At 50.3% G+C, this 23,554-nt stretch overlaps 3 protein-coding genes and 1 long non-coding RNA gene across 12 annotated transcripts in view; 1 reads left to right on the top strand and 3 right to left on the bottom strand.

Moving 5' to 3' along the window:
- Positions 1 to 1,796: 1,796 nt before the first annotated feature.
- Positions 1,797 to 7,447, bottom strand: GPR174 (G protein-coupled receptor 174). The gene is made up of 3 exons (XM_071757652.1): positions 7,390 to 7,447; positions 5,453 to 5,511; positions 1,797 to 3,134 (listed from the first exon to the last, which is right to left on the bottom strand). The coding sequence occupies exon 3, from the start codon at positions 2,775 to 2,777 to the stop codon at positions 1,797 to 1,799; it is 981 nt and encodes a 326-aa protein (XP_071613753.1). The 5' UTR covers positions 2,778 to 3,134; positions 5,453 to 5,511; positions 7,390 to 7,447.
- On the top strand, positions 2,351 to 3,936 carry LOC139802474 (uncharacterized). Its single transcript, XR_011728647.1, has 2 exons — positions 2,351 to 2,444; positions 3,508 to 3,936. It is a non-coding gene; the product is annotated as an uncharacterized lncRNA (long non-coding RNA).
- Positions 7,448 to 12,730: 5,283 nt separating the features above from the next.
- On the bottom strand, positions 12,731 to 18,594 carry LOC139802768 (putative P2Y purinoceptor 10). Of its 3 annotated transcripts, XM_071758239.1 has the most exons (3): positions 18,289 to 18,593; positions 17,570 to 17,826; positions 12,731 to 15,321 (listed from the first exon to the last, which is right to left on the bottom strand). In XM_071758239.1, exon 3 carries the CDS (start codon positions 15,269 to 15,271, stop codon positions 14,153 to 14,155), a length of 1,119 nt encoding a protein of 372 aa, XP_071614340.1. In that variant the 5' UTR covers positions 15,272 to 15,321; positions 17,570 to 17,826; positions 18,289 to 18,593; the 3' UTR covers positions 12,731 to 14,152. The 3 variants fall into 3 exon arrangements, with proteins under 3 accessions (XP_071614340.1, XP_071614339.1, XP_071614341.1); XM_071758238.1 differs by lacking the exon at positions 17,570 to 17,826 and having other exon boundaries at positions 18,289 to 18,594; XM_071758240.1 differs by lacking the exons at positions 17,570 to 17,826; positions 18,289 to 18,593 and adding an exon at positions 16,418 to 17,530.
- Positions 18,595 to 18,922: 328 nt separating this feature from the next.
- The window catches only part of LOC139802769 (putative P2Y purinoceptor 10), a 31,847-nt gene continuing 27,215 nt past the window's right edge, over positions 18,923 to 23,554 (bottom strand). For 4 of the 7 annotated variants that reach the window (XM_071758247.1, XM_071758241.1, XM_071758246.1 and 1 more), the window contains one exon: positions 18,923 to 23,311. In XM_071758247.1, the coding sequence (XP_071614348.1) occupies positions 22,287 to 23,261 (975 nt within the window). In that variant the 5' untranslated portion in view covers positions 23,262 to 23,311 and the 3' untranslated portion in view covers positions 18,923 to 22,286. The remainder of the gene's footprint in view (positions 23,312 to 23,554) is intronic. The other 3 variants (XM_071758248.1, XM_071758242.1, XM_071758245.1) reach the window with 1 other exon arrangement.

Below are 23,554 nucleotides of genomic sequence, written 5' to 3' on the forward strand. Positions count from 1 at the left end.
AATTTCTGAACTTCTGACACCACTTTGTGTGGCAGCTTTTTTTCCTTTCAGATGCTAAAAGTAGATCTGGAGGTGGTGTTTGTACAGGGCCGTGGTGCTCCCAGAAGGGATGGTGATGGGCTGGGGCTGGCCTTCAGCTGTAGGAATCCACCTTCCCTTGGGAAACCTCTGATGGGGGGGTAGGTGAGGTGCTGCACTGTGGTTTGTCCCTTTGCAAACCAGGATTTTGCAAGGAGGTGGTTAAAAGAATTTTGACAAGACATTCAAAATGTTCTATGGGTGCTCAAGAGGTGTCAGCAACCCCCGTGCTACCACAAGTTGGTTTTTGTGAGACAAGAATTACATCTAAAAATAATATGCAAAGGGTTTTTTTTGTCATATACAACAGGAAATAAAAAAAAAATGGATGCTTTTTTCATTGCTGTGACCAAATTGCAGCATACTGCGTGGTTTCCATGTCCTGGCAGTGCTTAGCCAACACGTTTGGGTACAGACACGCTGGATTTAGATAAGGATAAGGTGGTGGAATTTTATTTAAGAGAAGGGTTTTTAAACAGAAGGAGGAAAAAAACAGGTTTTCTGTGTTCCAAAATTCTGGGATTCACATAATTATTCTACAAAAAATATATTCTTTCATAAATTAAATCTATAAAGCGCCATTTGCATTAAATAAAGTCAGATGCTGTCACTGTGTTTTTTCATTTCAAAATGCAACATCTCAAATGTTCACAGAAATACAAATTTTAAAAGAAGGTGCAAATGAAACAGCAGTGAAGCCTGGAGCTTCTGTGGTTTGATTTTACAGAAATTATTACTAAGAATGCATCCATGTTTGAGCCTTCTTTAAAAATCTCTTGGAGATGGGTGGGTGACACCTTTGACTCTGCTTTAAAGAGTTCACATTGTAGAAATATGTTGGAAGGTTTGGTTCCTCTGACTGTTCTTTTTCACACTGCTGCTAATGATGAGTGGATGTGATGGGTCAATAATCTGTGAAAGGGAAATAATTTGCCCCATCTTTGGTGAAAAGAGGACCTGAAAGGTGTGATGGACATCTGGCCTGGGTAATTAAAGCATATCCAAGGCAGTGATAATGGCTTCACACTTATGGTTTTTGAGCCAGAAATGGGAACTGAGGGCAGAAAAAGATCCCCTGAATACTTCAATGACTTTGTGATCTAAGGAATTATGTAATTTGCTACTCCCCAAAATGGGAGCTTTGTTAATTATTTACATGGCAAATCCTTACTCTGCTGCCTCTGTGGTCAGCGTGGCTTGAGGCAAGCTCTTGGCACTCTGCAGAGAAATTAGTCATTGTTGGACTGTCTTTTGCTTCAGGAATACATAATATTGTTCCACCTATTAACTTTTAAAATCAAATTATTTCTGCAGGACCCCCAGAATCTTTGCTGCCTCCTGAGGAAGCCAGGGTGCCTCACCAGGACCTGGCTGGGTCTGATGGTCCCATCATTGGTACCAGGGAGCTGGTTATCCTGCAGTCCTCCTGCTGCTGGAGAAATAGGGCCTGAGGGAATTACACAGTAATTATTTATGTTTATCTTCAGGGAAAATTGGAACCAAAATATTATATAAGCACATTTTCAGTCAAGTGGGGGCTTGGGGGCTTTTTGTTTGTTTTTCTCCACCCCTCACTGAGATCAGAAGTTTATCTGAGTCTTCACTCACAGTGTCCCGGGGGGGGGGGGGGGGGGGGGCGGGGGAGTGGGGGAATGGGGCCAACCCCCCAAATATAGTGAACATTTGAATTCCTGGCAAGCATCTGGGGAAGGGCAGCACTAATAGTCCATGGTGTCTGTCCTGAGCACTGCTCTGGTGTGTTTCCTGATGTGAGCCAGGGTGTGGAGCTGGATGCTGTCCTGCAAATCCTGCCTGGAAAGGCGTCTCCTGAACTCATCTGTTGTAAAGTAGTAGATGACTGGGTCCACACAGGAGTTCAGGCTGGCAAGGCACAGGGCTACGGCGTGGAACACCGAGATCACCTTCTGGGCACACCCATTCTCAATCTTTTTGGTTTTGACAAAGAAATCCAGCGGGAAGCTGATGTGGTAAGGTGCAAAGCAAATCAGAAAGACCAGAGCGCAGGTGAGAATCATCTTCAAAGCTTTCTTTTTCTCTCCGAGGTCATGTGAAGCAGAATTTTTTTCTTTTAGTGATAAGATGGTCTTCCAGGAGCAGTAGAGGATGATGAGGAGGGGTGTGATGAAGCCCAGCAGCTCCCCCGTGGTCACCATGGCAATGGAGGTGGAGAGGCCAATTTGTGCCACGGGGAGGTCCACGAAACACGTGTTGTTAGCATCCCTCTGGAGCCTGAGGAGGGGGAAGGGCAAACAGGCAACGCAGACCAGCACCCAGCCCAGGATGCTGATGTACACGTCACAGATGCGTCTGCAGTCGCTGAATTTGAAAGGGTGCATGAGGAAGAGGTAACGCCTGACACTGATGCAGACCAAGAAGTAGATGCTTGCGTACATGTTGACGTATTTCAGGTAGAAGCAGAGCATGCAGAGACCTCTTCCAAACTCCCACGTCCCCGTCAAGTAGTAGAAAATCCTCAGGGGCAAGGACAAAACCTGCCATAAGTCAGCGATGGCTAAATTGATCATGAATATCACGGCCCTTTTAGTTTCTTTCATGTACCCATAAAAGACCCAGAGGGCCAAGGTGTTTCCTATCAGTCCAGGGATGAGGATGAAGGTGTATGTAATGGCGTAGTAGGGTTTGAGGTCTGTTTCAGTGCAGGTGGAGTTGTTGGTCATGGTTGTGCTCCAGACCCGTGCTCAGCCCCAGCATGGTAACATCTTCCTCACCCACGTCCTGCAGCCCCCTTGTCCTTACTTTTTTGGGGTGTTGGTTACCAGGCCATGGGGTCCACTCAGGGGAAGAGTTTTGGTAGGGGAGGGGACTTTAATTAAAGTCCTGCTCGTGTGCTTTGCTCATGCTCCTTCTCTGGAGTCCCCAGACCTCGCTCCTCTCCTTGCAGGATGGACAGGGAGGGACCCACACACATTGTTCTCTGCCCAAGCAGTCAACAGGTTGCCCCTGGAACTGCACCTCTGTCACCTTTTGGGTGGCATTTCAGCCTCTTCTCTCAACACAGAAGCTTGGACCTGCAGCTGGGAGATAAAAAGTGCAGTTACAACCTGGCAGGGAACCCCAGAGCAAGAGAAAAGCAGGGAAAGCTGTGGAGGGCATCCCTCTGATAGGAACCTATTGCTCGTGGCACTCTGGGTGCCCAGCTCTTCTCCTCCCCTGAGGAATCAATGGAAAATGTGTTTAATTGCTGCTACAAACCAAACCAGAAGTCAGCCCTGCTCTCAGGGGGCACTTAACTCACTGCCAGGTTTCTCCAGCTGCATCTTTCCCAGCTTTCCCACATCTGGATCTCCCTTTGCCTGTGGGGCTGTTGGGCTCCCCATGCCCAAGGACTATTCCTCCCGGGCAGAGGAAGCAGCACTCCAGAGGTTAATGTTCCCCCTCTCTTCCTAGGAAAGCCCTTCAGGAACTTCCCACCCACAGCAGGGCTGTAGGCAGCCCAGAAGAGAGAACAAAATCTGCTCTTCATGTCAGTGAGTCTGACACACACACACCTGAGAAATGAACATTTTCCATCGGAGCAGCCACGGGGTGGAAGTCCCAGGTTGGTGGCTTTCACCAAACCAGGGTCAACTTTTGATTTGTCTTTCATTAAAAAAACATAAAACATACTCGTGTTTAAGCAGGGACAGCTGGCCCACTTATGAAACACATTTTGCTACAGAGGTGCCTCTAGCATGTAAAATTTGACTTATTTCTAAGTGTGATTTGACTTTTCTTTATCCATCTTGTGCATGTGGCTGCTGTGGCTGCTGGAAATACCAGATCTTGTCACTAAGGTGACTGGAGGTGGGCTTTGTTTTAAAGTTATTTGCATGAGAAGCTGCTGATGTTATCTGAATGTGTCAGACATTAAAAAAAACCAACAACAACCAACCTGCCAAGCCCAGATCTGACATATACAGAGGAAATTCGGATCTCTGCTTCAGCATAAAGAATTAACCTACAGGCCTCAGTGAGACAAGTTTGGAGGTACCAACCAAGATGCCAGAGGCACATTTACGAAGGCAAAATTACATCCTGCTGCAATCCCTGATGGTTTTTGCCTCTGCTTTGAGGTATAGGCATCAAAATGTGAACATTTATTACTGGACCTGATGTTCAACATTTGCCATTGTGACTGCACCAAGGCTTTGAAATAGCTTTGGGTGGAAACAGAAAATCTTCTGGAAGAGAAAACAGTCTGGGGAGGCAGCTTTTCTCCATCTATTTGTGTCATGCCTCTTGCATGATGATGAGCCCAATGACACTGAGGTGTCCTCCTTTTTTCCAGGGAGCCAATCGAGCAAAACAGCTGGTGGGATAATCCCATTAAACTTCGGGAGCCACAACTAATAAGCTGTGCAGTTAATTACCCTGCAGTTTAAAGCCTTTCACGTTCTCGTATCAAGAAAAACCACAGCAACAGGAGGAGAATCAGCACTTTGGAAATCCCGAGCTGCCGGGTTGGGCCCGAAGTGCTGTGTGAAAACCAACAGGATGCTAAAAAAAGCCCCAGAAAGAGGAAATCTTTGCTCGCAGGCTCCACGCCCGCTTCCCCCTGGCGCAGGGGAGGTGCCAGGACCAGGACCACCCCCACCCCAGGCTCCCTCTGGGGGGGGGTTTCATCCCCCGTTTCACCAAGGAGACCCCATGAAGATTTTTTTTTCATTTATACTTAAGGAACGGGAAGCAGTGGGGGGGGTTTTGTAGTCAGGCACTGCAAGCATCCCTCCCTGATGCCCGGGGAAGCTGGGTGGGGGTTTTGCACCCTATTTTCTCCCCGGTGAAGGGCAAGCTGTGTGCACCCATGTGCCCCACCTCAGGGCCCATCACACCCCCATGAGGAGGGGGCTTCTCACCTGAGGGTGGTTACAGGGGGTTGGGTCAGCTCAGGACCCTCGTTATCAAATCCTGAGGGTTTTACCCCAGGATTTGCAAAGCCAGAGCAGGTGTTAAAAAGCCAACTGGGGGGAGGAGAAGCTCTTCAACCAGCTCAGGAGGAAGCAGCCCATGGCCTGGGGTCTGTTCACTGAGCTGTTCTGGTTGGAGAAGATCTTTAAGGTCATCAAATGTATGTTTGTAGCAGCATCAGGACTGGTCCTGTCCTGGAGCTCAGGTCCTTGGAGACCCCAGGATGCTGCTCAGAACCTCCTGCTCCCTCCCAGCCTGGCCAAATCCTGCTCCTGAGCACAGTCCTTACAAGGACCAGAACTGGCCCAGGTAAGTGGTGGGTGTAAAGGCACCCATGGGTGTTGGGGAACTGCTGTAAAAACACCAAAATCCTGTGTCAGAGGTGACAGGGACACAGTGACAGCTGGTGCTGAGCCTGGCACCCTGGTGTCACATTCTGACTTACCCCTGGGGCAGGCTGGGCTGGGGCCACACTTCTTTCTGTCTTTTCTTCTCCTCTGCAGCCTAAAATAAAAAGAGAACATGTGGAAGGGTAATTTCAAATAGAAATTTAGTTTCCTGTGCTGCACTGGCTTCTGTCCCTCCCTGTCTGGTCCCTGTTGGGACTCAGGGTTTGGCTTGGGGACCAGAGGAGGGCAGAGGTGTCCTGTAGCCACTGGTTTTCTCTGTCCCCTGAAGTGCTGCTGTCCTGTTTTGGCAGGGATAGCTGCTTGTAGTAGTAATAATTAATAGGAATTCAGTGAAAACACAACTGTCAGAAATAGAAGCTGATGGTTGCACAGGGCTGCTTTTTAGTTCTCTTAAAAACCATCAGGGGGAAGGATAAAGGCTCTGGGTCCCATTGGCAGCATCCTCCATCCCTCCTGAGCATCCCCCTCTCACCCACCCTCATTCTCCAGACTGCTGGAATATATTTGCTAAGGTTGCATTTGCAAAGCCACCAAGTGAGAGCAGCTCTTTTATCTTGACTCAGTCCCCGAGCAGGTACCTGTTCACCCCATCCAATTTCTGTGGTTACCTGAGCTGTCAGGCACTGAAGGGGGTGAATATTTGTGCTGGGAAAAAAAAAACAAACCAGCAAATCATCCAAGATTTTACAGCTTAGGCCCCTGGGGCATTGGCACAGTGGAATGAAAACGATTTTTTATTATTTCAGTAATTTATCATTTGCTCATATTGAAGGTAACTGAATGTTTCCGTGGCCTGGCCACCCTCTGCCTTGCCCCTGCTCCCTGCCTTTTCACCCCTGTCCCTCCTGGGAGCTGCTGGCATCTCCTTGAGGGGAGACTCCTCTGGCATGAAAAGTTTGGGAAAGAGCTGCAAGGCTGGAGCTCTGGGAGCTCCCTTGGAACTATGGCTTTGAGTCAGGCAGGGACACTGGAGGGAATTCAGCTGAGTAAATTCCAAGAAAAATTATTCCAAGGAAAAAATAGAAGTGCTGGTTTAATGCCATGTGAAATAGGCTGCTTCCACCTTTCAATCCTTTGTAAAAGCTCTTGTCTTTCTTTGTTAATCCTGGTTAAAAAGGGGGGAAAATGTAATCCCTGAGCAGAAGCATTGTGTACTCAACTCATCCTCCACTCCTCTGCTCCCTTCCTGGCACATCCCAAGCACTAAAACCAGGAGTTTTCCACCCAAACCATCCATGCAGACCCCTGGGGAATGACACAGCCTTGGGGACCAGGATGGGAGAGCAGTGGTGGCACAAGAAAACCTGCCAGGGACAGTGCAAGGAAGTGGAAAACTGCTGGTGGCAGGTCAGCATCCTGCCTCCCAGCAACAGAGCACTTAAAAACCCCCCAAAACATTGGACAAATCCAAAGCCAAGAGAGAAATGAGTAAATCAGACTGGTTGTCCCCATGCTGGTGGTCTTAAAATGTCCCTGTTCAGAGCAGGCCCTTTGCAGGCAGCTGTGGGGTTTGCAGTGTTTAAGACTCCCTGCACTTGGGGTTGTTCTCAAACACAGCTTCATGATGCTCACTGCCAGGGACAGAAAACAGGGTTTGAAACTCCATGGTTGTTTTGGCTTCAGCTCTGCCTCTCCTCTCCCCTGGGGACATGGAGCATCTTGTGAGCCCTTGGAGGAGCTCGTTCTCCTGATAAATGGAGCTATCAGCTCCTTGCTCATCCCTGCCCTTTGCCTGCATCTCCCTGACTTTTGGAGGTTCAGGGGTCAGTGGTTCACACTGCACCCTCCTCTCCCTCCTTGGGCCATCCCCCTCCCCTCTCACCACTTCTACTGAGGGTAAGAAGAGGCACCAAACCCATAAAAAAAAAACAAAACCCAAAAACAAAAAACCCGAATCAAAAAAACCCCCCTAACTTAAACCCTTCAGCCTGGCTCAAAGAGATAACCTGGGGTAAGAGAGGATGGGTCCTACCGTTGCTGTCTGGGTGGGATGCTCTGCTGTGACCCCCGTGGGACGCTCTGCTGTCACCTTCGTGGGATGCTCTGCTGTGACCCCAGGGCTGCTGCCGGGTCCCCACCCCGAGTGAAGTGCAAAGCAAAAGTGGAAGTGCCTGGAGCAGCCTCTCTGCCCGCAGGAGGGGAGGGGGCAGGGGGCAGGACCGGGCCGGGCCGGGCCCTTTCTTTCTTTCTATAGCTGCCTGTGTGTATATACGGAGGTGCTGCCGGTTCCGGGGCGGTTTTGGAAAAGGTGGTGGCGTGGTGGTCCCTCTCTGCCATGATGCTGGGAGGCGGGGTTTGACCCCCAGTGCCCCTTCTACCACAGACACAGAGCTAGTGAGGCTGCATCCTTCCTCGTCGATAGTTTTCCTCTCCCTTCCCCAGCCCTCTGGGAAAGATTCCTTCACCCTCATCTGGGTGTTCTTGCCCCAGCACAGTAGGTCCTGGCACCCCCCACCCCTGAAGAGTTTTCCCCTCTGATCTGGACTCCCTCCCCCCATAGCAGGAGGTTCTCTGGGGTTATTTTCTTGTTCAGTGGGATCTCTGCAGCTGGTGAGGAGCAAAGCGGGACCGGAGCTGAGGTCTCTTCTCATCCAAAGGGATGCTTGTCCCATGAGCTGGTGTCACTTGTCACCCTGGTCCCGATGGCATCAGCAGAGGATGGCACTGGCAGCACTTATGTAGTTATCCATCCAGGGATTCAAATTCAGGAAATGTGAAATGTATTATTTTAAGACCAAGGAGAAGTCTTGATTCAACTGGTTGTTATTAAAAATTCACCTTTTTAATGAACAGTTTCTGGAGCAGTTCAACCTAAAATTGTGTCGGGGACTGAAGCAGCATTTGGGGTGCAAAACCCGAGCTGTGCTTGCCAGGACCTCCTGGCAGCCACCTCTGCTGTGCTCTCAAATTTTGCAAGGTGTTTTCACCATAATGATTTTTAAAAAAACCCACTTATTTCCTTTTTCCCCACCCCAAAACCCTGTGCTGTGAATCCTGGGAATCTTCAGGCTCTGCTCCTGTCCCTCTGGGTGACCCTACCAGCCCCCTGGCTCTGCAAGGTGGTCCAAGGGCTTGGACACTTTTTAGCAGATAACAAAATTGAGGCCAGTCCCAAGAATAACAGCAGTGCTACCCCCCTGCCATGGCTGCACAGCACCTCGCCTCTGAAGTTGATGCCTTTCTCTCTTCTTTTTCTTTTCTTTTCCCCACCAAACGTGTGATGGGTGCTCAGTTTCACACTTTCATTTCCACAGAAGCCAGGCTGTTTATAAGAAAGCCCAACCTGTGCCTGTATTCACTGTAGGGATAGGCTTTTAGTTTCAAAAAACACCATTTGGGGAGCACAACCATATCCTGTTTTGCTGCTGCCATGCTCTGTGTGCAGCTGCTGAGCATCACCAGCCTGGTTCCCATCAACCTGGGGGCTCAGCCCCTTCTTGGGGTGGGTGGGAACCTGGGGGTCCTTTACCAGCAGCTGAATGGGACTCTGAGTCGTGGTGTCCCCTGGCACGGGGTGCACAGTGGTGGCAGTGCCTGGACCCTCCCCAAACCTGCCAGGCTTGAGGCCACCAAAAACCAGGAGAGCTTGGAGCTGGGCATAGAATCAATCACAGCACAATTGTTTTCACAGCATCAGGCAAAACTTTATCTCATGTTTTTCTTGTATTTAATCTTATTCCTCACATTTTTATTTTGTGAAAGTTGGCAATGTTCAGCTCATCTAAGCTTCTGCCTTGGGACCTTGCAGGGCATCCTTGGGGAGGAACAGTGATGGCATCCTGTGCTGAGGGGCTTTAACACAACCAATTGCTGAGAATCAGTTGTGAGGGTCCCCTCCCCACCTGCCTGGGGACATCTGGCTGGGGGAGGACCTGGGAAGGGCAGGAGGATGTTGGGCAGGGGACAGGGGGTTCCAGGGCTGTGCTGGGCTTTCTGGAGCACTTTCTGGGCACCTTTCTAGAGTGCTCTGTAGGGAGCTTTCTAGAGAATGCTCTGGAACTCTTTCTGGAGTTCTAGATCACTGCCTAGAGATCTCTATGGACAGTCTTCTAGACTGTTTTTTGGGCACCTTTCTAGAGCTTTTCTTATAGAACTTTCTAGATGTTTTTTGGAGCACTTTCTAAATGCCTGTCTAGAGCAGTTTCCAGAGAGCTTTCATGCACTTTTCTGAAGCACTTTCCTGATGCCTTTCTAGATCTTTACCTCGATTGATTTCTGGACCATTTCCCAACCACTGCTCTAGAACTCTTTCTAGAGTGCTCTAGGTAACTTTCTAGAGATATTTCTGTATAGCATCCCAGATGGCTTTATAGAGATTTTCCTATAGGGCTTTCTAGATATTTTCTAGAACTTTTCCTGGAGTGCTTTCTCTGACAATTTCTATGTCTTTCTAGAGCACTTTCTAGGTGCATTTCTAGAGCTCTTTCTGGAGTGCTTTCCAGACGTGGCTTTGCTGCTTTCCCTGGGGGTTAGAATGTCCTGGACTTTCCTCCCCAGCCTCCCTGCCTTCCCTACCTGCCTACAGCAGGGAAATTTGCTTTAAAGCACACACAGACCAACCCCCATGAGGAGGAGAAGGAGGAGGAGGAGGGGGCATAGCAATTCCTGCTGGGAAGGACTTGCTGACTGCTGCAAGGTTGAGGCTCTGATTGTTTCTCCGGGCAGAACTTCCCCTCCCCGTGCTGAATGTGCCTCTGACATCCATCCCAAAGCCCTTTCCCCTCTGCCAGGAACAGGGAAGGAGGGGACAGTCCTGGGGCTCCACCATGCTGCTGGCCCCTCAGACACACTTGGGCTTTGCAGGGTGCTTCTGGCTGAGGGCAGGAATAAAGTAAAAAAAAAAAAAAAAAAAAAAAAAAAAAGTAATAATAATAAAATAAAACAACTTGGCCAGGTCTCTGATGAACTCATGGCTGTCTGGAAAACCACTCCCTGGCTCAGCTTTGCTTTAAAGCAGCAAAATTTTCTTTCTGTGCCTTGAGGTTTTGCTTCAGAAGCTGCTGGTGTGTTGGGGTGTTTGTGCCTTCACCAGGCACTGTGGGTTTGGTTTTTTTCTTTTGGTGTGAGGTGGGTGGATGGGTGGGTGGATGGAGAAGCAGCTGGTTGCCAGCAGTGGTGGCAATTAGCCCCGTGCCAAAAGCCATCAGAGCCTGAGCCTCTCTGGTGTGCTGAGAGCTCTGAGTGGTTTTCCAGAGGCAAAATCACTTTGCTGGGGCTGGACTGGAAGTGTGTGGTCATAGAGGGAGGAAAAAAGGTATTTTTAGCAAAGAGAAAAGCAACCTTCCCTCCTGCCCTGCCCTGAAAAGTCTTGTGCAGAGGAGACATCTTGGATATTCCGAAATTCTGAATAATTTGGGGTACCCCCTGTGCAGAGGGGGGGGTGTGGGCATGGATGGATGAAATGAGCAGGTTTAGTCAAGCCAGGCATAAGGGATTAAGCTGCACAGAATAATGAATTGGATGTGAAAAGCTGAGGATATGTGGATGCCATTGGTGCTGGGCTGCCCATCCCTGCATCCCAGTGAGAGCTGGGACTGGGGGAGGATGGGCTCTGGGTGCTGTCACCTCTGCTCCCACTGGTGACACTGTGGCCAGGGGCTGAAATATTTAACCTGGCAAATGCTGAGGCTAAAGGCAGCACTGGGACTCATTACTGCTTCCTTTTGCTGTGGGAATAAAAGGTTGAATGCCCCCAGGTGATGGCTTTGAGAAAGAAATCCTAAACATTCCTGAATCCCCTTGCCCTCTCCTCCTCCATGGCACCTCCCAGGCTCTTGCTCTCCCTTTTCCTCAACCTTGAGTTTTTCTCCTGTCTCTCACCTTGGTCTGGGCAAAGCAAAGCCTCAGCCCAGCAGCCTTTTCACTCCTTAGGGGCAGTGTGTGGCCAGGCATCCCCCCCAGTGTCCCCCACACCCCAACCCAGCTCCTGCATCCCTGCACCAGGGACAAGCAGCATCCCTGTCCCCCCTTCTCCTCCTCTGTGGGACATTTAGGTGGCAGAGCTCCTGCTGACCCAAATCCCCACAATTTGGGTCCCAGCACCCAGCGAAGGTGTTTGTGGTGCTGGAACTTGGGGGCTGTGATCAAACCAAGGGGCTGGCAGGGGTCTTGTGGCCTCTGATGGGACTGCACTGGGAAAAGGATAATTCCTCAGGGCCTGGTTTGTGTAAAACCCAACAAAAATTCTTCCCATCCAAAGCATCTAACTCAGGAAAGGATTTTTTTTTTTTTTTTTTTTTTTTCTGTATTTTGGATGCAACCCATGGTGAAGACAGGGTGAGGGGCGATGGGCTCACCCTGGATGAGGGTCACTGCTGTGCTTCCATGGGTCAGTCAGAATTTTGGGGCTATTTTCTCTTTCCTTTTAGGAAGGAGGGGGTAGGGGTGGGGGTGGGCATTGCAGAAAATTCAGAGAAGCTCCTCAGTCTGAAAAAAAAGGCAGAATCCTAGGGGTAACTGGAGTTACTGGGAAACCTGGAGATGCCAGGAAGGCAGGAGCTTTGTGGTTGGTCAGCAGAGCTTATAAATATCTCCTTGTGGTTCTTGAGGGCTACCTGGATGCCCACCTCAACCACTCAGGGCTGCACCATTCCCTGAAGGCACTCAGAGGCTAAAACCAGGCTCCTGGGGAAGGTGCTGGAGCTGAGCCTTGCTGGGCTCAGGGAGGTTTTGCTTGGGTTTCCTGTTTTGCCCATGCACACTGCTGGGCTGGTGCCATCTGAAGCAGCTTTTTTCAGCCTTTTTTTTATTTATTTCTTCCTTCCCCCAAGCAAGAAAGGAAATTATTTCCTTTCTTTCTTTTTTTTTTTTTTTTTTTTTTTTTTTTAAATGTGAAAGGAGGTGGAGAAGATCTGGGCTGCAGCTTCATTGTGTTTTCTGCCTGTCTAAGGGGTTTTTGCCAGTCTGTGGCACTCTGTAAGGACCAGGGCAGGTTCTTCCAGGTTGTCTTCTTCACCTCCCCTTCTCTTTCCAAGACCAACTTTGGCAAGGAAAGGGTCAACCATCTCCTGCTCCCCATTTCCCAGAAATGCTTCAAGGATTGGAAACCTGCATCCAATCACCAGAAAAGCTGTTTCCTATCAACCCCCTCTCTGCCTACATTTATTTAAATAATTCTCTGGGTGGTTTTTTGGTGTTGCAGTTGTTGATGCCTTTGCCTAGAAGGAGGAAACCTCCTGTGCTGGGCACTGGGTGAGGTGGCAAAGGGTCCTCTGTGAGCCCCAAATTGGGCTCCCTCCCCAGCTGCAGTTTGTGCAGTCCTGGTGCATAATGAGACCATTTACAAGCACTTAAAAATACCCACGATGCTAAAATACATCTTGAGATCATTTTATTTCCTCCCGAGCTTTTGAAGCCTTAAGGATGCACTCGGGTTGGTTTTGTAAACTTCTCTCAGTACCCAGCAAAGTCTGGGACCTTTTTCTGGTTTTTAAAGCAAAACGGGGAGGCTTGGATACCACCTTAATCTGCAGCCACAGCCTTTAGCAAAAGGCCAAGCAGCACCAGGCACAAGAAATGGCAATGTCAGCCACTTCTGTGGCTCAGCCTGGGTCTCTCTGAGCTGATGTGCTCTGGGAGGTATCCTTCATCCCTCATCCTTCCTTCTCTTTGCTCCTGGTGTATCCAGTGACAGTCTGGCTCTGTCCCCCCGTAAGGAGCTGAGCATCCCATAGCTCCCTGGGTTCAGGGGGCTCAGCTCCAGGTGCCTTTTTTAACCCAGTAGGTTGGAAAACTCCCTTTAACACTGATATTGGTTAATGCTCTTTGCTTGCTGTGCCTTGGTGAAGTTATAGTCTTGTTAATCTCGGGTTCAGTCAGAGTCACAGAATGGTTGGAGTTGGGAGGACCTTAAATATCCCCTAATTGCATGGGCAGGGACATCTCCCACCAGAGAGGATTAAGCTGGGTTTGCTCCAGATGATGGATTTTTGTGCTGGGAAGAGGTGCAGGGTACAAGTGTCCTGATGTGCAGGCTGAGGTGAGGGTGATGGGTGCTGTCAGGCAGGGCTGCAACTCCCCTGGTGCCACCTCCCTGAGCTGTGCTTCCAGCTCCAGGATTCAAAAGGCTTTTCAAAAGATACAAATATCCAAAAACACTGAACCAAGGGAAAGGAGGGAGCCAAACCTGGCTGCAGGTCAGCATGGGGGAAGATCTGTCACCGGTGATGGCTGCTTTGGGTATTTTAATAACATTATGATGGAGAAAGCTGGGAGGCAAAGAGTCCCCAGCAGCAACAACACAACTAGAAAGTCTTTTTGCATCAAAATGTCCTTCTAGCTCAGGGCCTGGCACCTGCAGCACACATGGGTAATTCAAGATGTGTTGATGATGAATGTCTGGAGAAGAGGAGGCTCAGGGGAGACCTCATCACTCTCTACAACTCCCTGAAAGGAGGTTGGAGCCAGGGGGGGGTCGGGCTCTGCTCCCAGGCAGCTCTCAGTAAGACAAGAGGCCATGGGCTTAAGCTCTGCCAGGGGAGGTTTAGGTTGGATATTAGGAAGGAATTCTTTGCAGAGAGGGTGATTGGAATTGGCTGCCCAGGGAGGGGGTGGATTCTCCATCGCTGGAGGTTTTTAAGAAGAGACTGGATGTGGCACTCAGTGCCATGGTCTGGGAACCACAGGGGGAGTGGATCAAGGGTTGGAGTTGATGATCCCAGAGCTCCTTTCCAACCCAGATGATTCTGTGGTTCAAGACGTATTTGGGGACCTAACGCAATCCTCATCCATGGGTTTCAAGAGATGGACTCCAGCAGGAGCTCATCGGGTGGCACGGCGGGGATTTCCATGCGATTTATTCCACCAAAGAACTTGGGAAGAGACCAGAACTGGAGGCGGGGAAGGTTTCTCCTCCTCCTGACCCGGATTCCGGGGTCGGTGTCAGTGATGGAGAGGCTGGTCCTGCCACGCCTGAAACGTGCCCTCAGGGTGGCACAGCCGTGGTGCAGCAGCTGGTCCTGGAACTCGGAGGTCGTGAAGTAGTAGAGGAGAGGATCCAGGCAGCAGTTGAGGCTGGCCAGGCAGAGGGAGATGGGGTGGAACCGGAGGGCGCTCCTGTGCAGGGCGCAGTCCTGGGTGATGTTCTCGATCACCATCATGAAGAAGGGGAAGTTGATGTGGTAGGGCGTGAAGCAGATGAAGAAGACCCCTGCACACATCAGCACCATCCGCAGAGCCTTCTGCTTCTCCCCCGTGCTCTGCAGCTGCCGGGGACCCTCCCGCAGGGACCTCCACATCTGCCCCGTGCACCCGGCGATGATGCCGAAGGGGATGATGAAGCCAAAGAGCTCTGCCACTGTCACCAGAGCGATGGAAGCCCCAGGGCTCAGCTGTTTGACCCCCAGGTCAGAGAAGCAGGTGTCTGTGCTGTTGGACAGGGCCGGGCTCCTCACCACCAGCAAGGGCAAGCAGGCTGCCCCCACAAAGAGCCACACGGCGCCGCTGACAGCCGCCTCGTAACGCCGCTTCCAGCCCTTGGCCCTGAAGGGATGGAGGAGGAAGAGGCACCTCTGGATGCTGATGCAGGTGAGGAAGCAGATGCTGGCGTACATGTTGAGATATTTCAGGTAGAAGCAGACCTGGCAAAGGAAAGTCCCGAAGGGCCAGGTGTGGTTGATGTAGTAATACATCCGTAGGGGCAGCGAGAGGACGTGAGCCAGGTCGGCCAGGGCCAGGTTGATCATGAAGATGACAGCTTTGTTCTTCCTGCTGAGGAAGCGGCACAGGACCCACAGGGCTGTGCTGTTGGCCAGGAGGCCGGGGATGAAGATGAGGGTGTAGGTGGTGGCATAGAGGGTGGACTGGAAGGACATCTGGGGAGCGGTGCAGTTCCCCGAGGATGCGTTGGGCTCCATCTCGGCTGAGTCTCCTGGGTCATGGGGTGATGAGGGTGGCTGGGAGGTTTCTGCAGGATTTAAAAGCAGATGCTGTAAAGCCAAAACCTTTCCAGTATTTCCCTGCATGGAGGGAAGACCTTGGAGGACCTTCCAGTACCTGAAGGAGGCCTACAAAAAAAGAGCATATAGTGATAGGGCAAGGGGGAATGGCTTGAACTGGAAGAGGGGAGGTTTAGGTGAGACATTGGGAAGAAATTCTTTGCTGTGAGGGTGATGAGATCCTGGCTCAGGTTGCCCAAAGAAGTTGCCCCATCCCTGGTAGTGTTCCAGGCCAGGTTGGATGGGGCTTGGAGCAACCTGGGCTGGTGGGAGGTGTCCCTGGTAAGCCTACCAGCAATTTTGGTGGGATTAGAAATGAAAAGAAGGCTTTACACGGAGCTAGACCTTGTCTTTTTTGGATGTGGAAGGGCAGGGAGAACAACATCAGCCTCAGCCAGGGCTGATGCTGGTCAGCAGCTGAGCAGGCTCTGATGGGGAGGGTGCAGGGAGACCTGTGGGAGCTCTGGTCCAGACCCAGCCCTGGATTTATGAGCTCATCACCAGCCAGACACACACTGGTGGTTCTGCCCCTCCTGCTAACTCAATTCCAGCTCTCATGGCACGTTGTGCAGGCATCCTGTTGTAGCAGCAGAAATCAGCCTCCAGCTGCAGCTCAGGACACAAAGGAAGATAAATAGATCTGCCCTGCAGTTACAGCAGAATTTCTCTCCATCCATGGACCCGTCTGGCTGCCCCCAGCCCACCCTTAGGGTGCTGGTGGGTCCTGGGGAGTTCCCAGGTGGTTGTACAGCTCTCTAGAGAGCTGATGGGTTTTGCAGAGCCCTCAGGGGAGGGTCTGCTCTCTGGGGAAGAGGCAATTCAGCAAATTGTAACCCTGGGTTACAAACCCAGGGGCTGTGTAGCATCAAGTGCAGCAAAACTGCACTTTTCCCCTTGGAATGGAGCCTGTGAGTGTTCCTCTACCCTGCTCCTTCTCCCCATGGCATCTTTGCAGAGGAGTTGCCCCATTTTCAGCTTCAGGAGGAAAGTTATATACATCAATCCAGAGGTGTGCACAGGTATCTCTGAGATGCAGCCTCTGGGCTGTCTGCCCACCCCATGCACCTCTGATGGGAGAAGGGATTCACCCCCCTCTCTCTGCAGGTGTGGGGCTTCCACCCTCCTTTCCAAACTGAGCCCTTCTTCACCTGCATTCTCCCTTTTCTCCATTCCCCCAGGGCTTGGCTGCAAAACAAAACAAAACACCCCAAAAAAGCAAGGCTGACATGAAACCCCTGTTGCACTTTTTGGATGCTGACTGCACTTGAGCCCACAGCCCTGGGTCAGAGGTTTCTGATGTCCCCACTGAGCTGGGACAAGGCAGGGGAAAAAAGTGGTGGAAAAGTGGTGGCAGGAGAGCTTTTCTTGTCCATGCAGAAAATAAGGAGGGAAAACTGCTGGGGGGGCACAGGGAATGCAGCTATTCCCATGGCATGGCTCTCCTGTGGCAGAGGGAGCACTTGGTGGTGTGGGCTCCTGGAAAGGAACAGTGTCCCCAGTGTCCCTGTCCTGCTGGCACATCCCTGTCCAAACCTTGTCCCTGCAGGTGTGACCAGGAGGAGCCTCCTTGCTGATTTTTCCCCAGGTTTTGGCTTTCCCTGGGATCACAGGGCTGCCTGTTTCTTTGTGGGGGGTTGGGTGTCACTCCTGGTACCAGACCCTTCAGTTTTTAGGTGACTGCCCCTGCCAGGCAAGGGAGCAGGAGACAGCTCCCTGCTGAGTTATTGCTGCTCTGTTCCCATTCACTTCAGCACTTCCTGAAAAGGTAGATTTTTAAAATTTATTATTGTTTTTCAGTTTTCATCTCCCTTCCTGTCTGTGCCTTGCCCTGAGCCCCTCCAGTCCCCCATGCTTTGCCTTCAGGGGTTCTGGTGGCAGAGCAGTGATGCCCCAGGGGGGTTTTGTTCAGTGACATCAGAAAGCCTTGTCCAAAACCCTCCCTGCCATTCCTTGATTGTTTTCTATTTCAGATTGTTTTCCTATATTTAAGTTTCATCCTATCAATGGAGAAAAGCTGAAGGGGAAATCTTTTTTTTTTTTTTTTTTCCCTTTTTAAGTGTCAAAGCTGAGTTTAATTGAGCTGAAACCACAGAGGGGAGACCAATATCACTGCCAGAGGAGCTGAAGCCCTGGCTGTTGATGCAGCACTGCAATTTGTTAAACATTCAGCAACTTTGCAATTAATTAAGAGGTGAAGGCAGCAATTTAAACACCCACCTTTCTTTTTCTGAGGCTGTGAGCAGCAGATTCTGGTGCTGGGGGCTATGGCTGTTGGAAATGGTTGGATTTGGCTGAATCACCCTGTGCCCCACCCAGCCCCACATCAGTGCCCTGGTGCATTTACTGCTCCTGAATCCTCTGGCAAACTCAGCTTTTCCATGGCTTGGTTGGACAAACTGAGCTGAAGCTGTGGTCCTGGCTGGGGTAGAGCTATTGCCTTCAAGCCTGGGATGTTGGAGGGAAAAGTCTGGGGGCTGGGGGAGGGAATTAAAAAAAAAATGTACTTTTGGCTTGAACTGAGCTCCTAATTTGAAGTAGCAGAGGCTTTCTGGCACTTGAGTTTAAAGCAACAATTTTGTTTGTTTAATTTAGGCACTAATAGGAAATGCATGAAGGGAGCGGGTTGGTTATGGCAGCTTCTGTCAGTAATGACAGAACTGATGGACTTGGGGTAAAAGAGAGGGTTTTCTTGAGTGCAGGGCAGCCTGCTCAGAGCTCTGCTCCCCCACCTCTGAGACCAAGACCCGTGGGCAGGGGCAGGAGCTGCTGGGGCTGTGGCACCAGCTTCTGCCTGAGGAGATCTCTAGGAGAAGAATTTTTCAAAGAAGTTTTAACCCCTCTCAAAGCCCCCGTAGCTTCAAACCCTCTTCTTTCTCCCCCTCTTCTCCCTCCTCCCCCCCCCCCCAGAGAAAAGAGACAGCAAAAACTCAGCTTACCTTCTCCAGAGTCCCATCCTTCAGGGCGGGGGACATCCATGCTAGGGAGCAGCCAGAGAGAGCTTTTCTCTTTTTATTCCCTACCCATTTTTTCAGCAGCAAATCCCAGCATCTCCTGGTCCAACTTCACCACGTTTCGGGAGGGCTGGGACCCCGCTGGCATCTGCAGCCCGGGGGGGTGGCTGCAGAGCAGGAAATCCTGGAGTTTATTTCTCTTCCCCACGCCAAACATGGAGAGCTGATGACGTTAGAGCAACTGGAAAGGTGATGATGTCATTGGAGACCTGGGATGCTGCTTACTTCTCTTCCCTTCCCTTCGGGTTTGTTTTTTTTTTTTTTTTTGGGGAGGGCACAGAAGTTGTGGGAGGTGGCGGCGTCCGGCGGCAGAGCTGCTCCTGCTTTGAGTCCCAGGCACTTGGCATCTGCTTGCTGCAAACTGAAATACAGAAGCCAAACCCTTCCACTAAGGGCTGGCTGGAGGAAAACTGAAAGCTGTGCCAGGAAGAGTTACTGGAAGGCAGCAATTTTCCTTTATTTTCGTGAAAGTTTGGTTAGCCTCAGACTATCGAGGCTGTAGGCTAAAGCTGAGGGGTCTGACTTCCTTTCTGAAATAATGATGGCTTTAAGGTGGAGATTTTCTCCAAATACAATTTTATTTTTTTTAAACAACACAAGCATAATGTACATTATTCCCAGTTTTTCCTCTTTGTCTCCTTTAATTCCTTTCCCATACACGTGTGCACATCTCTTTGTTTTAGATCTTTTACTAAACACAACCTTCTGCTGAAAACTGGCAAGCCTAGATTGCAGTGTGACTTATGAGTTGCCTGGTTTCTACCTGACCTGTTTTATGGGATAGACAGTGTCACCTCTTGCAGCCCAGGGCTTGCCAAGAGGATAAGAGTGTTAGCATCTCTCCCTCTCTTACTGTAGGGAATGTATAAATAGAACTGTTCTTGCTGTTCATCTATTTTCTGTAATTGGTCCTGTGAGCCTGCAAATTGAAAGGAACATAACTGGAAGAGAAATGAAAGGAGGAAGCTATTATACCCTTTAATTGTAAGATAAATCTGCCAGCTAAGGGGCTGGCACCAAGGCTGCATCCACAGCATCCGAGCCAGGGGCTCTGCCAGCATCAGTGGGGGGGGCAGTTACATTGGGCAGTGTCTTCATGCAAGCAAAGGCAAATCCAGTTTATATTCAGCTTTTACACCAGTTTTTATAGGCAGATCTATGGGATTCTTCATTGCCTCTTGCTTATCCACCAGGTAAACTCAGCCTGCTGGCACGAGTCCCCTGTGAAGCTCCATGCGTCTCATCTCAGCTGAAAGCAACACTCTCTGGAAGATGTAAGAGCTGTTGATCATGCCACATTTTCTTCTTGGCCATCTTTACCAGCAGCTGGTGCAGATCCTTGGAAGAAAGAGCCGTGCCTGTGTATTTCCCAACCATTCCCAGATTATAGAGGGGTCCCTGGCACTGTGCCCCATCCCTTTCTCCAGAGGTTAAAGGTTGATCCCAAAGCAAAGTGGCTGTTCCATCAGGATATCCTGCCTGGGACATCCTTCTTCTCTGCCCCCAGCACACACCCAGTGCTGTTTCACTGCCCTATTTTTAGGGCTGTGTTTGCAGCAGGGCTGCTGGGGAAGGAGAGGTCGGGAGGGTCAAACTCCCATCTCAGGCTTTGTAACCACATCGAGTCCTTCCTCTGCTTTCTCCAGCAGATCTCGGCCTTCCTGGCCATGGAAAGCTGATGCACCAACAAGCCTCTGCCTTCAGCCTATACCATCCAGCCTCTCCGTTGTTCTTCCATGTATATTTTTGTTCAGCTCTTTTGGCTTGTTACAGATACTAAATTTTTAGGTCTTCTAATGCTTGGCTTTCAAAGGCAGAGGAGACAAAGGAATTTTTAAATAACTGAGACTCAATCTAAAGCCTCCGGATAAAGGTGGTCTTTGCCTTTAGTCTGGTATCCTGTGGGCAGAAGGCCAAATGCATATGATCAGCACCTCTTTAAGTGCTCAGCATTGAGAAATATCTGACAGGATGCACCTGAAGGATGTATGAACCACAGCAGGGGCCATTCAGGAGGAGATCAAGTTCTTATTCAGACAAAGCAACTCACCCTTGTACAGGGACTTGCTATGGCTTGGCCAGAGCCATCTCCAGATGGTTGTGGGGCTGGGTCAGTCTGGTGCTCACAGTCGTCCTCACCCCTGCACAGGGGCAGCATTTTTTGGAACCTTTGATTTATTTTACAGCAAATAACATGGTCACTCCCTACTTCTTCAGGCTAAGCCCTTGGCAACCCACAGACTCGGTGGTTTTGGTCTTAATGCACCAGTCATAGCCCCAAAATCTGTTAGGGGGAAAGAAGAGGGTTTGTATTTTTGAGCTGGCTCCTAGCTGTCCAGCTGTTATCCTGCATTTGCAGCTTATTTTGTTTCTCATTTGTGCAGAGGGCTGGTGATTTCATTGAAGTTGAGGATTAATTTTAATTAAGTTGAGGAACTCGCAGGATCCTGCAGCTCAGGACCTGAGGCTGCAGAAAGGCATGAAATCCCATGGGATTTCCTTCCAAATATATTTGATCATGGGAGAACTCGAGAAGGAGAGGAATTACTGCAAAGAAACATTTTTTTTTTTTTTTTTTTGCAAGCAGGTGAATGGCTTGTGTTGGAGCAGATATTTCCATGCCAGGTCTCTGTTTCAACCATGTAGGGGACAATAGTGACCAATTTCTGCTGCACCAACCTGGGTGTCAATGATGGGAGTGCTTTTTTTAAGCTGTATAGATTTGGATCTGCAAAACTGGATGAGATAGAGAGTTTCTGTGGTCCTGCCTGCAGGTGAGGATGGTAACAGTCACTCCTCCTTCCCCATCACCCACCAGGAGCAGCAAAACTATTCCCATGGGGGACATTGCTGTCCCCCAAATGCCTCTAGATTCAATGGAAGTGGTGTGGTTTAAAAGCAAAGCAAAGAAAAAGAAACAAAAAAACCTCCCACCACTGATTAAAGCGGGTGAAAACCTTTCTGTAGTCAGGCAAGAAATCTGTTCAGAATCCAAGCTGATGCACTCCATCACCTGAACACTTTGATTCGAGGAGGAGCAATCCCGTGCAGCTTTCTAGGTGTGAATGTTGACTGTGAGACTCAGCTGATGTTTGCAAAACCACATTTATTTGGGAAGCATCAGTTTTTAGAAAGAGAAACCTAGGACAAGCTACATCATTGCCATAACAGTGCCTTCAACTCGCTTTCACCCAATAATCAGCACCAGTGTAAGGAGCTTCCAGGTCAGTCAGGGAAAACATTTCTGTTGCCTTCAGGGGGATCTTTGCATCACCTGCAGCCTGTGACAACGCTCTGTGTCACAGTGCCTTGTTTCAGATGAGCTTGCTTTGGTATTGTCACTTATCCACCTCCACTGTTAAGTTCATCGTGCTATAGCCCACAATTATCTTCTCCCAAAGAGGAGGAGAGCTACAGGACCTGACTGTATTTTACCAGTAAGTCCCCTTTGCCTTTTAGAGGAACTGCAGAGTGATGGTTATTTTATTTATATTTTATGCCCTTTATTTTACTGACCATTTTCAGGTTCTTCTATGCACCGTGTGCTTTTAAAAGAGAAGACACTTTGGTGGATGTCAGTGTGTGAGTAGTGAGTGTCTTTGGCTTGATCATAGTCATGGAGTGGGGAAAACAGCAGAAAAGCTCCTGGGATGTTTCCAGCATTTCCTAACCAAAGGTTTGTTGCTCCCTTGGGTGTTCACCTTGGGCCAGGTGTGCTTGGCAGCGGTCAGTGCAGTCACAGCACGTGGGGCCTTCAGCAGCTTGGGCTGAACCAGAGCTTTATCTTCCATGTACTGAAAGGTTTCCAGTACTACAAAACTCCCCCGGATCAACTCGCAGGATCTTCCACAACGGAGGGAGCATCGCAGAACAGTCCCAGATTCCTTAGGGAATCCGTCCCTGCTTTGAAGCCAGCTTTCTTGTCACTCCTTAATGGACGAGGCGCTCTCCTTGCTCATCAGCCGGCTCCTGATGGCCGCGCTGCTGTGCCTGGAGAGCTGGTCCTGGAACTCTGAAGTCGTAAAGAAATAGAGGATGGGATCCAAGCAGCAATCCAGGCTGGCCAGACTCAGGCAGAAGGGTTGGGTGTAGAGGGTGACGGCACTCAGGAAGCAGTCGGTGATGACGTTTTCTTTCACCAGCACATAGAAGAAGAAATTGACGTGGTAGGGGGCGAAGCAGACGCAGAAGACGACGGCGCACATGGAAACCATCCTCAGAGCCTTCCTCCTCTCCCCGCCGCTGGGCAGGGACACCTGGAAGCCCCGCAGGGAATCTTTGGTCTTCCAAGTGCAGAATAAAATAAGGAGGAGGGGGAGGACGAAGCCGAAGAGCTCGGCGGCCCCGGTCATCAGCACGGCGGCCGCTTTGCTGTCGATCTGCCGGAGGTGGAGGTCTGCAAAGCAGGTCCTGGTGCTGTTGGCCATCCCGTAGTGGCGCATGATGGGGAAGGGCAAGCAAGCCACCCCCACCACTAGCCACACGGCCATGCTGATGGCCACGTCGTAACGCCGCTTCCAGCCCTTGGCCCTGAAGGGCTGATCCAAGAAGAGGTACCTCTGGATGCTGATGCAGGTGAGGAAGCAGATGCTGGCGTACATGTTGAGGTATTTCAGGTAGAAGCAGAGGGAGCAGAGGAAGCTCCCGAAGGGCCAGACGGAGTTGATGTAATAATAAATCCGTAGGGGCAGCGAGAGGACGTGAGCCAGGTCAGCCAGGGCCAGGTTGATCATGAAGATGACAGCTTTGTTCTTCCTGCTGAGGAAGCGGCACAGGACCCACAGGGCTGTGCTGTTGGCCAGGAGGCCGGGGATGAAGATGAGAGTGTAGGTGGTGGCATAGAGGCTGTTCTTGAAGGTTATGTTGTGGCTGGAGCAGGTCTGGTTGCTCTGCGTCATGGCTGGGCTGCTGGAAGCATCTGTCGGGGTGGAAGGCAACTGGGTCACCCCTGGGGAGGACAAAAAAACCGTCAGAGGCTGTGGAGGCAAAGGCACTGCTGGAGGGGGGGATATTCCCATTGGTGTTGCTTGTCCAGCTCAAAGCAGAGGTTTGGAAATCTCTTTTCTCTAAAACCTCCTGCTGTCTTCTTCAAAGCTGCCCCTTCTGGGGTCTGACACCTTTCCCACAGGTTGGGGACACCATTCCTGATGTGCCACCCCCTTCACTGGGTTAATATCCACCTGAGATTTAG

Source organism: Heliangelus exortis, chromosome 14 (genome assembly GCF_036169615.1).
Source record: "Heliangelus exortis chromosome 14, bHelExo1.hap1, whole genome shotgun sequence".
NCBI classification, from domain to species: domain Eukaryota; kingdom Metazoa; phylum Chordata; class Aves; order Apodiformes; family Trochilidae; genus Heliangelus; species Heliangelus exortis.